Source organism: Carettochelys insculpta, chromosome 12 (genome assembly GCF_033958435.1).
Source record: "Carettochelys insculpta isolate YL-2023 chromosome 12, ASM3395843v1, whole genome shotgun sequence".
Lineage (NCBI taxonomy): Eukaryota > Metazoa > Chordata > Testudines > Carettochelyidae > Carettochelys > Carettochelys insculpta.
Window position 1 is genome coordinate 17,802,577 of NC_134148.1, and position 13,701 is coordinate 17,816,277.

The following is a 13,701-nucleotide window of genomic DNA, read 5'->3' on the forward strand; positions in this document are numbered from 1 at the left end:
GGAGCGGCTTGCTGTTGAGTCCGCCCGTGACCCTGTCTGCAGCTGTGCCCGGCACCCTTATTTCGATGTGTGCTACTTTGGCGTGTAGACGTTCCCTTGCAGCGCCTATTTTGATGTGGTGCTGCACAACGTCGATGTTGAACATCGATGTTGCCAGCCCTGGAGGACGTGTAGACGTTATTCATCGAAATAGCCTATTTCAATGTCGCCACATCGAAATAGGCTACTTCGATGTAGGCTTCATGTGTAGGTGTAGCCTAAATCTGTCAAAACTGTCTAATGCATGATACCTAACCATTTCCTAAATGGGTTAATGGTTAACTTCATCTTCTTCATAAGGGTTTCTGAACTTTAGCTACTAAGTTTGCTAGTGTTCCTGCAGTACCAGACCTAAGAATTGGTTTTTTGGAGGAAGCTACCTTCAGGATAACGGTGATCACAAGTCGGTAGTTTGCATTAACCAGCCAGGGTGTCTGTTAAGATTTGTATAAATGATGAAATGTGAAAGACACCCCTTTCAAAGAAATTAGACACTTAAGCATGAGTTTCAGTTTATTTGCTTTGACTTAATTTTCATCTGAATTAAAAATGTTTTTCATTTACACCAAATAAATGCATGAGTTAAAATTTATAGTACTGGAAAATGCCTTTGATAAAGCATTATATTTGCTATTGGCATACACCAATTAGATAAGTAATCTCATGAATTTTCATGGAAATAGACATGCAGATTTTAAATGTATGCAGTAAGTGGACAAGTAATAGGTATAGATAGGGAATGTAATAAATCTGTCTGCCTCATTCATGTGCCATAGAAAACTACCAAATGAATATCGTTAGATTGCAAACTAAAGCTTTCAAAAAGTTAACAGCTGCCTGTGCAACCTTAATTTTGCCCCTTTGTGCCTATGTCTGATTATACAGTTTTTAATTACATCATTTTGTGCTATCGTTTTTTCCACATTTCAAGTCTCACAGCTTACAGAACCTTGCCTCATTCATTTCCCAGTATGTTAGAGGCCTATGAAAAACTAACATGTTATTTTGTAATTAGAATGTTATAAAGCAGAGATGGAGGGCAGGGAGCAGAATTAAAGCTGTACAATGAGTCTGGCATTTCTTAACTTTGGCGTGCTTATCTTTTCAACTGTAACGAGGTTTTGGAAGCAGTTTTTATAGAATTTTCTTAGAGAAGTTCTTATGTAACCGTGATGAACAGTTCATAAGAGGTTTTCGTGGTGTGGGCATTAATATGCTGGGCATTGGGATTCCTGTGTTCTATTCCCTGATCTGAGAGTGGAAAAAGCCCTTTGATTTGATCAGATGGCTGAAAGAGAACTTGCAGGTGGTGATGGTTTCTCAGTTATGCTTTTTGTTTGCACAGTGCTCACTGTTTCATGTTTCAAAGGTGGGCATGCACAAGTGACTCAGTAAGAAGAAATAATGCGCGCACATTAGTCTAATTCTCTGACAGACACTGCGGCTCCGTGTTTTTCTTATATTGGAGGTTTAGGTTCTCTTGTTACTTCTGCCAGAAGTGAACTTGTGCGAAGTCTCAGCTCTTCAGTTGCTTTTGAAAGGCAGAAAACTTCCTTTCCTCCAAACTGAAGGGTATGAAAGTTTGCTGAATGTGGGTTATGAAGCGCACAGAATTAATGTTATTCAAGGAAAGATGAGACTAGCGCTCAGTCTTCTGTAGCTCTGTCCAGTGCCTCTTCCCCTATTCTAAAAATTATTGTAAGAATAGGGAGGTGGCAGGAAGGCGCCTGTTTCTTTGCAGGGAGAATTGCTCTGTTCTTTTCACAAGTGCACGATGCAAGAGATTTACTGGGGGCCTGGAAACATATGCAATGCAGTTGGACTGTAGAGAAATTAAGGGACAAGGGCTGTGTCTACACCACAACAATAACTTCAAAGTTGCTTACCTCGAAGTAAGGACCTTCAAAGTAAAGCGCCTACACACGCCCTACTTTGAAGCTAAACTTCGAAATAGGGCACTACTCCGTTCCCTGGAATGGAGTAAGGATGTCAGAGTTGGGCTCCCTACTTCAAAGTGAGGGAAAATGTGTGTCAGCGCTCTGCTGGGCTACTTCAATGTAGCGCTTAACTTCGAAGTTAACTTTGAGGTTAGTTCCTAGTGTAGAAGCACCCAAGTAGAAATCAAACTATATTGTCTATCTGCAATTTTTCTGCCTATTGTCATTTGTCCAGCTATGTCTGGTTTCATGGGAGACAGAGAATGATGCCTCTCCAATCTCAGATCTCCGCTCTGCCTAACAAGATTCCTAATTTGAATTCTCAAGGGATCAGAGCAGTTTTAAAAATGTCAGTTTCTTAGGGAGAAGTATCAGTTTCGCTAACTGATTTCTTGAAAATGGCTGAATCAGTTTTTCTCATTTGCAAAACCCTCCATTTTATGGCAAAGACAAAGCAGGGAAAATTCCAGTTTGACCAGGTCATCTAAGTTAAGTAACAATATAAAAATTTTTAATAGGTGTTAGATAACTTTAATTACAGTCTTTGCTACTGCTAGTCACCGCTAGGGAACCCCCCAGCTGTAAATAGTAGTGTAGGTGGTGGTAGCTGAATAAAGACATTCTTGAAACTTGTGGTTATGTACCCAGCTTTATACCATGCATAGCTCTCAAAAGTCCAAGAAGTGTCTCCCGTCTACATCACTATTTTTAGTAGTGTGGTAACCTCCTGCTGAACCCTCTGTCACAGGGAAAGACTCCAACAGCTGGGAACAGTGCAGCTCCACCAGCTCACCACTGCTGGTGATTTCTCCCCTTGCAGGGGGAAAGGCATTATAGGTGGTGGTAGATTCTTAGTGAGGTGCCACAGCCATGGGGAAGAGCTCCAGTAGCTCCCTCCTGCTTTCCCCCCACCAGAACATTTCACAGACAGGTAGCTATGTGGCAGTACGGACACCTCTTGCTTTATACATGCTGTACATGCTGCCAACATTGGTGTGGCTACACTGCCCCTCCCTTTCGGAAGAGGCATGCAAATGCAGCCGACTGGAAATACAAATAAGGCATGGATTTCAATATCTCATGCTTCATTTGCATTCTCGCGTGGGATCTTGATTCCGGAAGAGCTAATTTCAAAAGCCAAACAGCCATATAGACAGTTTTTTCAAAAGGAAACCCCGCATTTGAAAGCACCCTTCTTCCATAAGCATCTAATAAACTGATATGTTCACAGTGTGTCCTGAAAGTAATACATCCTAGTCAATGTTGGATCAAAATGGAGGCAGGCAGAATGAACTCTTCCTGAAAGCCCTTCCCTTAGCCTTTCTCAAGTGCCAGTAGGGGAGCAAAAAACATAGGCTTAACTGCAAGAGTATCATAAAGGAAGTGGATCCCATTAATATTTCTCATCCTGTCACTCTCATGTATACTACATGGACTCTGCTCTTACATGTGAGACATACATATGATTTTTGAGGAGGAGAGAGGAGAGTAGATACAGAACTTGTTTTAAATCTTCCCTTTCCTTCAGTAAATTCCATGTGTTTATTCTCACTAGAGTATGTTTACTTCTTCCTCGAGTGGTCCCCACGTGTTCTCCACATCAGGTGTCAGGCCTGCTCCAGGGCCGCAGCTCAGAGATTCTTCATAGCAGTAGTTGGCTTGACTGTGCATGTGTGGCCAGTGTGTCTGCTCCTTCATGCCCTTTTGGTCACGTGTGGTCTGGCTGAAACTAGTTTCCTCTCAACTGCCCTCTGCTGCAGACCGAGCACATGTCATCTTCTCCGACCACATGTTAAACACATTGACCAAAAGGGCGTGAAGGCACCAAGATGCTTGCTGTACATGCATGGTCCAGCCAACTACGTCTATGAAGGATCTCCGAGCTGTGGTGCCAGGGCAGGCTCGACACCTGATGTGGAGCACCCACAGGGACACATCTTGAAGAACAGTCATTACTCACATCGATGCAACAACTTCATTCCATTTCAACTGCATTTAAGAATCAGTTTCTGCACTCTTCTGTTACGTTTCCTTACATTTTCATTAGGTGTAACTGAATTTTCCTTTGTAGCTAGATTTCATTACTTTCTACCTGCAGAGCAAAGGCCAGTTGATCATCTAAGAGCTGTGAAAAATTACCCAAGTTCTTATATAGTTGCTCCATTCCCCAAGCTGCAGTGTACAGTAACTTAATGCTTTTTTCTTTTTATTTTGGCTTTTCTTGCAATCTATGAATTGATTTACTCGTTACCTTGGAATATGTCTGGCAAATCCATGGGAGTTGCTAGTTTTATAGATAGCTTGCACTGGAAGATTTGTGACTTGTGTAAATTTTACTTTAATAAAATAACTATAGAATTAATCATCAAGTGAAATGACAATGCCAGAGTTCTGAGAAGCCGTTAAGTTGGGAAATTTTAGTATCTGAGTTCACTCAGATTAGATGCAATAAACATCTAAGATTACATGGCTTATTAGTTAATTCATTAATGCCACTAACGTATTCTGTATATTTTATGAATATGTACTGTCTCTTTTTAAACCTTTTTTGTCATGTGTTTTAGGCTCACTGGTGGGCAGTATTGCTTATGGGAATTGCTCTGATCATGTTAATGGCTGGATTCATTAAAATATGCAGTGTTCATACTCCAAGCAGTAACCCAAAGTTGCCTCCTCCTAAGCCACTCCCAGGTAAATATGTAACAGTGATTAAGACTCCAGAGAAATAAAGAAGTTGTGGGGTGGTTTTGTTTTTGTTTGTTTTTTTCCCCCAGCTGTATTCCTTGCCTTTTTTGAAATGTTGAGAAATTATAACACTAGAGCTATAGTTCAATCTGGCATTGTGAAACAACGAGGTTACAGGTGTACATTTTTTCATGCCAGTATAATCTATAATCTGATATTTTGTCTACTCTGTAGACAGAAAAATGACATCTTACATCCTCCTAGTCAAAATAAGGATAATAAGCATATGGAACATGTAGAAAGTATAACGGTAGTAGTTGCAATTACTACCTCAGATTTCCTTTTACTCAGTGTCCCCACACCACCTTTCAGCTGGAAAATCATTGTATGTAGCAGGGTTTTTTTTTTGTTGTTGTTGTTTTTTTTTTTGTGTGTGTGGTTTTTTTTTTTCCAATATACTACATGTTCACACCATGTAGGTAGTTGTCTAACACTTTTCTTATTTCAATTTTAAATATTGTGCTTTTCACAAAGCTTGAAAATATCCTCTCATGTTTAATTAGTCTACCCAGCATTGTACTTCATTTTACTGGCAGTCGTTCTTTAAAAATGCATTTTGATTTTGTTTCCTAACAGCTTATTTTTTCTATATTTATATCAGGCACTTTAAAGAGGAGGAGACCACCACAAACGACTCAGCCACCACAACGTCAGAGGCCCCGGGAGAGTTATCAGATGGGACACATGAGACGTTAGCTACAGATTTTGCCTTGGTTCTTCCTAGTGCCTACAATGGGAAACTTCGCTCCAAAGAAAACCTATTAAATCACTCTCCCCCGTCTAACTCTCAAACAAAAATAGAAGAAAAAAGGCAAGATGTTAAGTCCTCAAACAAGTGGAGGAGTTTAATTTTTTTAATTATTGGACCTTCCAACTCAAAAAGAAGAGAGATGATTTTCTTACAGATATTTTTAAGCTAATGGCACAAAGTCTTAGATTGTCCTGGTTTTTCCCCTGTTCTGCTCTTCATTGCTGCATTTTCTTCACTTGCAGGCAAACATGGCTCTAATAAAGCTTTTATTCGCAAATTGAAAATATATATGTATATATTTTTCAACATCCAATCCAAGCTAGGAAGCTAGACCATCTCAACATTGGAGACATAACCTGCCAATGTATATGAATTGTTATATGCAGACATGTATTTCTAATGTACACCCGTACTTCTGTGTGCAATTGTAAACAAAGGAATTGCAATATGGATGTTTCTTTGTATTATAAACCTTCTCCGCTATTAATGAAGAAATTACTGTTTAATTGACATACTCAGGATAACAGAAGATGGAGGTATATAATGGTCAAGGATTCTGTAATGCTTTACACAGCAGTTTTGAATCAATTCAAACTTTTTTATTATGATCAGAGTTGGTTCAAGTACTCATTTCATCTTCTAGCAAACGGCTGCTAAGACATAGCACACATTTAATGCCCTTTTGGGAATACACGCAACAAGTGTTGTGCAAACTTTGCATATGCCAGAATGTTCCAAAATTTACATATATAAACATCTGATTTCTTGTAGTTCAGCATAAGTATTTTTTTCATTTTCATCTGATTCTGTTAAATAATGAAGAGTTGAATGAACTATTTCCATGGTTTAGTAGAGAAATATGCCTGTTACACTGGTTGCAGTCCTTAAAACAATGTGTATATTTGAATGGTTCAGATACTCTTAGCGTGGTAATTAGGTTCCTGATTCTGAGAGAAGTGAGAGGGATGAAAAGCTGTAGTTTCTATTTTAATTTATCAAATATTTAGGTAACTTTTCAGCATGATACTGTTAATGGATAACCACTAAAATACAGTAATATTCCAGCTACTGAGTTAAATTGTAGTTAGACCAACTGATTTCCCTGAAATATTTTATAACAGTAGTGAAGTTTGAACAGCACAATGTCCCATTCCAAAGCTTTTATTGCAAATGTAAATAATTGGCATTTTTTAAAAACGGCAACAAAAGCATTTAATATCTTACCATGCTTACTGCTATGCAGAAATGAAAGGGGCATTAAAAAAACTTTAAGCTTGTGATGTATTTATTGTTTTCCAAAAGCTCCAAGCTAATTTGAGTCAAATTGCTATAATTTTCCTGGCTTTGCTTAGGAGGAAATTTACCAAGAGTTCGACAGGCTTTCTTTTTATTTTATTTTTTTTAAGAGTATAAAGTTTACACAATCATTCTCATAATGTGACGCAAGCCAGCAAGGCCAAAAAATATTACAGAATATGATGGGATATCTTCCTTGTAAACTTGTACAGTATGTGGTGACTTTTTTCAAAATACAGCTTTTTGTACATGGTTTAGAGACAAATTTTGTACATGAAATCCCATAGACTATAAATAATTCCAAGCAATCTTACTAAGTTAGAAATGTATGTAGTTGCTTTTAAATCATTTTAAATACATTTGTTTTCAGACTGTGCAAAGACTGGAAGTGGGTTTGCATTTCTAAAATGGTAACTTTTATTCAACAAGAGTTCTTAGTAACTCCTTGAGTGTGATAACATTTGGGATATGTAAATTTTCGGTTGTAGTGTTATCCTGTGGTGGGGTTACAGCAGACACGTGCTGCCCTATTTTATTTTGAGTCTAAGTTAAATGTTTTCTGAAATGAGAAATGTGCACTGAACTCTCCACTGCAAGTTAAGATGTGGTAAAACACAAGAGATTAAGACAAATGAGATCTAATACTACTGTCAATTTAATGTCCACTGTGTTTTATACAGTATCTTTTTTGTTCACTTTGGAAATTTTTACTAAAATTGCAAAAAAAAAAAAATAAAGTATTGTGCAAAGATATGTATGTTTTTTTTTTTTTTTGAAACTTGAAATGCATTAATAAATAGACTTGATAAAATTATCTTGAAGGTCCACTTGCATTTTAAACTCAAAGCAAAAGGAGTATATAATGCTGTTACCACCCAAGTTTTCTGTCTTTCACCAGGGACTATTACAGTAAACCCTTGAAATACGCATCTTCAAGTTGCGCTTAACTTGTGTTTAAAGCACAACATGAAGCTGCTCTATAGCTATTAGCCCGCTTTGCTGCCCACAAGTAAGCAGGCTAAAAGTCCCTTCTCCCTGCCTTTCCCCAGCAGCGCTTTTGTCAGGCTGACAGCCACATGGCTGAGGGGAGGCAGGAAGAAGCAGCCAGGAAACTGACCCTGGTGGGCTGTGCAGGTTCCCGGGTCCCGCAAGCGGTGGGGAGCTGTGAACCAAATGGCAGCCTAGTTCCAGGCTCCCCACCCTCACTTGAGCAAAAAATTGAGTTATGAGGGGGTTGCAGGAATGCAACCCCTGTGTAACTTGAGATTTTTACTTTATAACAAGAATAATTGCATTATGAATACAGTAATTCACATCTCCAAATTTGAGCTTCACACAATAGAGTAAAATTTGTCCATGGAAACACTTTAAGATAAAGCATTAAAATTATCATTATTCTGTTAGTTCCAGATCAAAGTATTTTAAACTCCTCCTCTACTGTTTGTTTAAAAAGTAAGCAAATGGCTGATAAGGTGTAGAAGGTAGATCTTTAGTTAGTAAGTAAACTTATGTCACAAGATCAAGCTAACATTTTATCTGAGACAATATAAAATTAACTGAAAACTGGACTAATGAATTTTCAAAATATGCTGTATATGTGATTTTTACTGTCTGTATTAAAAGGATCAACGTAGACAGCTTTTAATTTTTCATGGACAGGTTTTTGAGAATTGCTCAACTGGTTTGAGTATGATTTATATCAAAGAACTGACCAACTATACCTTTCATTTAAAGCTTGTTCAGTCTAAGGAATATATGCTTGAAGCTTTTCTTTCCCTAACTGTGAGCAATTGATCTCAGGAATTGCTGAGCAGGCTTTGATCAGCAGCTTGCTAACAGCACTGTTTTCATGATTTTGACATCACTGCCTGCTTTCAGAATTAAATTGTGTAACGGGGGACAAAAAGAGTTATTAGCTAATCAGTGGGAGTTCTGCACCTCTAGAAGTCAGTTAACCTTTGTGGGTGCCTAAATAGGAATTCAGATGTTGAACTATGAACTGGAAAGGGGGTGACGGTTTAGGATGACTTAATGCTTCAAAACATGGTTCCCGTTTTCTTTTAAATTAGTCATTGTAGATGTACAAATGTGTAAATAGCTTTATTTTTGGTAGCTAATCTAATTTTCCCAGGATATAGCTGTTACTTGAATTTAGTTGTCAACACACCTCAAACATTTTTATTCATAAACGGCTTTTTTCCTTTCAGAAGAATGTGCATCCAGAATTGTGTAGAATGTCCGTAATGAGGTCGTGTGATTCTCTTTAATTCAACTTTTTATCTAGTTAATCAAAGTAGCCAAGACTCTAAGTCAATGGCTCAGTCTCCCTTTTTCAGTACTGCTCCCAGTTTACATAAAGCAGAAAGAGCTTCTAATTTTGAAGAAAGATGACTAGAATTCGGATGCCTTAGGTCACTTAGGATGATTGCAAACACTTAGCTGTTAGATATCTCATTTGTAATTGCTTTGATGTGGTTTTGTTCTCCGTACTGAGTTTGTGTTTGTAGAAAGAGAGCAATAATCTCATTGAACAAAAAGTAAGGAGCTCCAATAACAAGTTTTCAGGAATATCAGCTGCAATTTTAACTGGCTCTATGGTTGCTTTATAAACACATAGCAGCTTTGTGCTAGAATGCTTCAGATTTTATTAGAATAGATAACACTTGTAGTGGGAACAGTGGGTTATATGATATCTGCTTGTTCTTTCAATACTCTTGGGGCAAGATATTTAGAGACCTTGGCTTGTAAGAAATGGGAATCCAGATAAAAGAGTAACTGCTGCTAGATAGATATTAGTAGATAATATACTTTGTTAACCTATATATTCGCTTGCTTTTGCTGTTAAATTTCTTAGCTAGCAATTTAAAAAAAAATTCTTCAAAGATGTATTATCTAGTGAGATCCAGATGAGCTATAATGATTTCCTCACCACAGGATTTCTTTCTAAAGGAATCGGGTCACAACGTTTTCTTGATGCTGAGCCATAGGCATCAGGCCAAATGTTTAATACTTGGTTTTCCTAAAGTTAGGCCTTACATTTACAGTACATTGAAGCACTTGAAGAAGTGACCTGATTTTTTTTAAAAGATATTGTGCACCCATATGGCCCTGAAGATAGGTGTCTGAATGAGGATTTGGGGTACCAACTTTAAAAAAAAATTCGAAGATTTCAGCTCAGGTATATAGATACTTTGTACACTATAAATCTAAAACTGTCTGTTTATAATTTGTTCTCTCTAGTGGTGGCTTTTGTGGCAGATTTGTTCCATAACATGGTTCAGTTTTCATATATGTGCCTTTCATCATACAAAGTAGCAAAATGGTATCTGTGACATCGGTATTGTTAGTGGTATTGTATATAGGTTCTAGCCTTAGTCCCTTGCTGTAACAGATCAGTCTTTCAGTATCTTCTGAACATAAACATTCCTCCAGCGTTCAAGGAAACTAGAAGAAATACTGGATGCCTTTAACATCTGGTTTCATAGATGCAAGTCCTAAAAAAATGGGCATGAGGCACATGGTAGCCAGGGCTCAGTGTTCATCATGGACAGCCACACCACCTGCTTTTGGAGCAAATGATGCAGTTGGCTCTGGGCATCACCTAAGCTGTAGCCCTTTGGGTGGCAGGACCAGCCACGGCTCATCAGTTGCAAGCAACTGTTTCAGGGCAGTCAGAGCAGCATCAGGGGTATTTATGGTAGAAGTCATGGACAGGTCACGTGCCATTGTTTTTTGTTTCTGCCCATGACCTATCCATGATTTTTATGAAAAATACCTGTGATTAAATCATAGGCTTCATCATGGTGCAGGGGAAGAATGGAAGGCAGGTTCTAACCTGACATTGCCAGCAATGGCTAGACCATAATTCCGTAGGTAGGAACCACATAGTTTCCATGTGTCAAAGCCCCAGTAGCTGCAAGAAGAGAATCAGTTTCCCAATGGCAGAAAACTACAAATTGCTGAATTTTGAAGATAATCTGGGGAGACTCAGTTTTAAAAAGCCATTTTCTGTCCTTTCTGGGCTTGAGACAAATCCAGTCATGGTGACCTGAATAAACTTGGCCTTATGTTGGCCACAGACCATTTGCCTCCTTAACACTTCTTTAGAATCAGGCCCACCAAAGCAAAGGCAGCAACTGCACAAGGGCCTGGAGTTTTAAAGGGACCCAGAGCTGGGGCACTTCCGGATTCCCCTGAGCAAAGCATTGGGAACCATGGGGCTGTGTCGTGCTGCAGTCTGTCTGCATCGGCCCCAGCCCTTCAGACAGTGCAGAGCCATAGCCTGTGGTGGCTGTTGGTCCCGTTGGTTTAAATGGTACTTCACTTAACATTTTTAGTAAGAAAAGGGTTTGAGAGTTGTTTGACCTCTACCCCTCAGAGAAATGTTGTTTGTAAAGATGACTTCAGATAGAGACACTGGCATGTGGTGTCTGCTAGGTGAATGCAAGACCTCTCTAGATCTGGATAAGGTGTATGCATCCAAGTTTGTCCCCTCCATTATAAATTCCTGACTCTGTTGAAACAGATCAGTGGACTATATGTGCATTGTCTACACATCCTGGACTTTGCACAAGTCATCAAATTGGTTCATGACACCAGAAGGAAAGGAATTAACATTTTCCTGTCAATGGTGATGTCACAGACAAAGCACTGGCAGACTAAGATGTGGACTTAACCTATAGGTATGTTTATGCCATGCAATTTGCACCCAAAAGCTAATTCACCAAGAAAAAACAGGAAGGCATGGTATGAGAAGAACCTTTTCTTGTACGATGGACTACGCACACTTTTTTCATGAAAATTATCAATTACCGGAGACTCAATGACTTCTTAGCCTGCTTGGCTCATTTCATATATTGTGCTGCTTCTGAATTTTGTGCAAACTCTCTCCTGGTTTCTTCTTGGTTACATGGGCCCACATTTGAAAGGTGCAGCAAATCCTGCTTCCTGGAGCTCTGAAGGCTTCTCATGGTGGTGGAGAAGCATATCTCATCTCATTTGGAAGAACAGCATGTAGAAGGGGAACATCTCAATACAAGGTACATGGGGTAAAATTTTCAGATATGCATAAATCCCATTTTTCGGAAATGAGTGAGGGGGTGTGTAACCTGTGGTGCACATAAACCCACAGGGATGTGATGTTTATAGTGCTATGTTATGCACTGGTCTCTGTAGACCCTGCTGCTATGTACTGGAAGTTCCCTAGCAGTATGTTAAAGTTTGAGAACACCACTGCTACAGAATCATCCATTATGTCCTGCATGCTGCCCAGAGTCACGGTCCTTTGTAGCTGGACACAGTTATGCTGTATGCTTGCATAACAGCAACCCGCTTGGTGGATTTCCCATTTCCAAATTGCTACTGATGTGTTGCGAATCAACCTTGCGCTGGAAGCTTCCATGCAGCACCTTGCCGCTCACTTCTCCATGGTCAGAGCAGCTCTCCCTTTGGTGCTGCGGTGCTGGAGGGCTGGGGTGAGTTCTGCTGATGCTTCCAGGAATGTGGCTTTGTGAATCTGAAAGTTCTGCAGCCACTGCTCATCATCTCCGACAGTGTGATCCCAGGAATCTTTGCTTGTGTCTCAGGCCCAGAACTGACACTCCACCCAATGGGCAGTGGGTGACCCCACAGTTTGGGGAGGCAAGCCTCCCAGCCTCTCCTCTGGGGCCACTGGCCTCTGCTCACCCCGACACACACACAATGGGGCCCCTACCTCCCCACCCAGAACAGTGTGGTCTCAGTGCTCCAGGGAGCAGGTGCATAGCATAGCCGCAGCCTACCCACCTCTCCAGAGCTCCAGGTGGCCAGAAGGAAATGTGGCTGCAGCCCCCACCCTGCCTTCCCTCACCTCTGGGTGTCCCCCAACTCACCCAAGACAAGGCTGTGGTAAGGAGCCCTGAGGCCTCCAATGGAGCATGGGCTGTAACAGGTGAGGCAGTTTGGGAAGGCGTTGCCTTCCCCACCTATGATCCCTGCCTCCCGTGCTCCACCTCTACAGCTGCTCCATGAATACCAACAGCCAACATGAATTGTTTGTGCCCACAGCAAATTGGCCTCCAAGGAATTCTCATGTCTCCTCTGGCAGCTCTGCAAATACTGCAGGATCAGGCACATTGTGCACACGGTGCTCATCACAGTTACAGGGAGCTGTGCAGGAGAGTTTGCGGAGCTTTTGAAAGGAGGCCTGGAATGTTGTGGGAGTCAGATAAAATTATGGAATAAAGAAAACATCATGGGTCACTGAAGTCTTGTTGCCTGTCACCCCTGTGCAACTTCTTTGCCCTCATGAGGCAATTAAATCCTTCCCAAAATACCCCGTGCTACAGAGTTTCTTAAACTGTTTGTGGAGCACAGGTGTTCTGTGAACAACTCACATTTGTGCCATGAATGTTTGGAAAAATACGCTGATGGGATATATTTCTGTTATTAAAACCAGATACAATGTTACTTTATCATTGCTATGATACATGATTAAATTACTTCATTTTGTTTTTGCTGTATATGTTGCTGTTTGGGATTTTTAATCTAACAATTTTTTTGAAAATTCCACCTCATAAATATTGTTTGGTGTTCTGTGGTCTCAAAAGGGTTAAGAAACGTTGCTGGGTTAGGTGGTAGCAAGTTGCACAGCTACCTATGGTGCACTGTTCTCTGCTTCTACACACATATTGATAGTGAGGATGTACACTACTGACATAAATATTGTAGTGTAGATGCACAAAAACCATTGAATTACTGCATGCTAGTGTAACTGTCAACTTAATTTAGTGCTGTAGAGATGCCCTGGGTAATTGCTCACTCATTTAAAGATTTATAGATTCATCTTATTTGTTGATTTTTCCACCTCTTTCAATAGCCTAATTTTCATTCCAACTTGTAATTCCCTTGCATTTTTGTTAAAATTTCTGGGTTTTGATATGGTGCTATGGCTTG

At 39.9% G+C, this 13,701-nt stretch overlaps 1 protein-coding gene across 1 annotated transcript in view; it reads left to right on the forward strand.

Annotated features, from left to right (window-relative positions):
- The window catches only part of ADAM10 (ADAM metallopeptidase domain 10), a 105,075-nt gene extending 97,431 nt beyond the window's left edge, over positions 1-7,644 (forward strand). The window contains exons 15-16 of the mRNA XM_075006950.1: positions 4,541-4,667; positions 5,323-7,644. Coding sequence (XP_074863051.1) covers positions 4,541-4,667; positions 5,323-5,417 — 222 coding nt within the window. The 3' untranslated portion in view covers positions 5,418-7,644. The remainder of the gene's footprint in view (positions 1-4,540; positions 4,668-5,322) is intronic.
- The last annotated feature ends 6,057 nt before the right edge of the window (positions 7,645-13,701 follow it).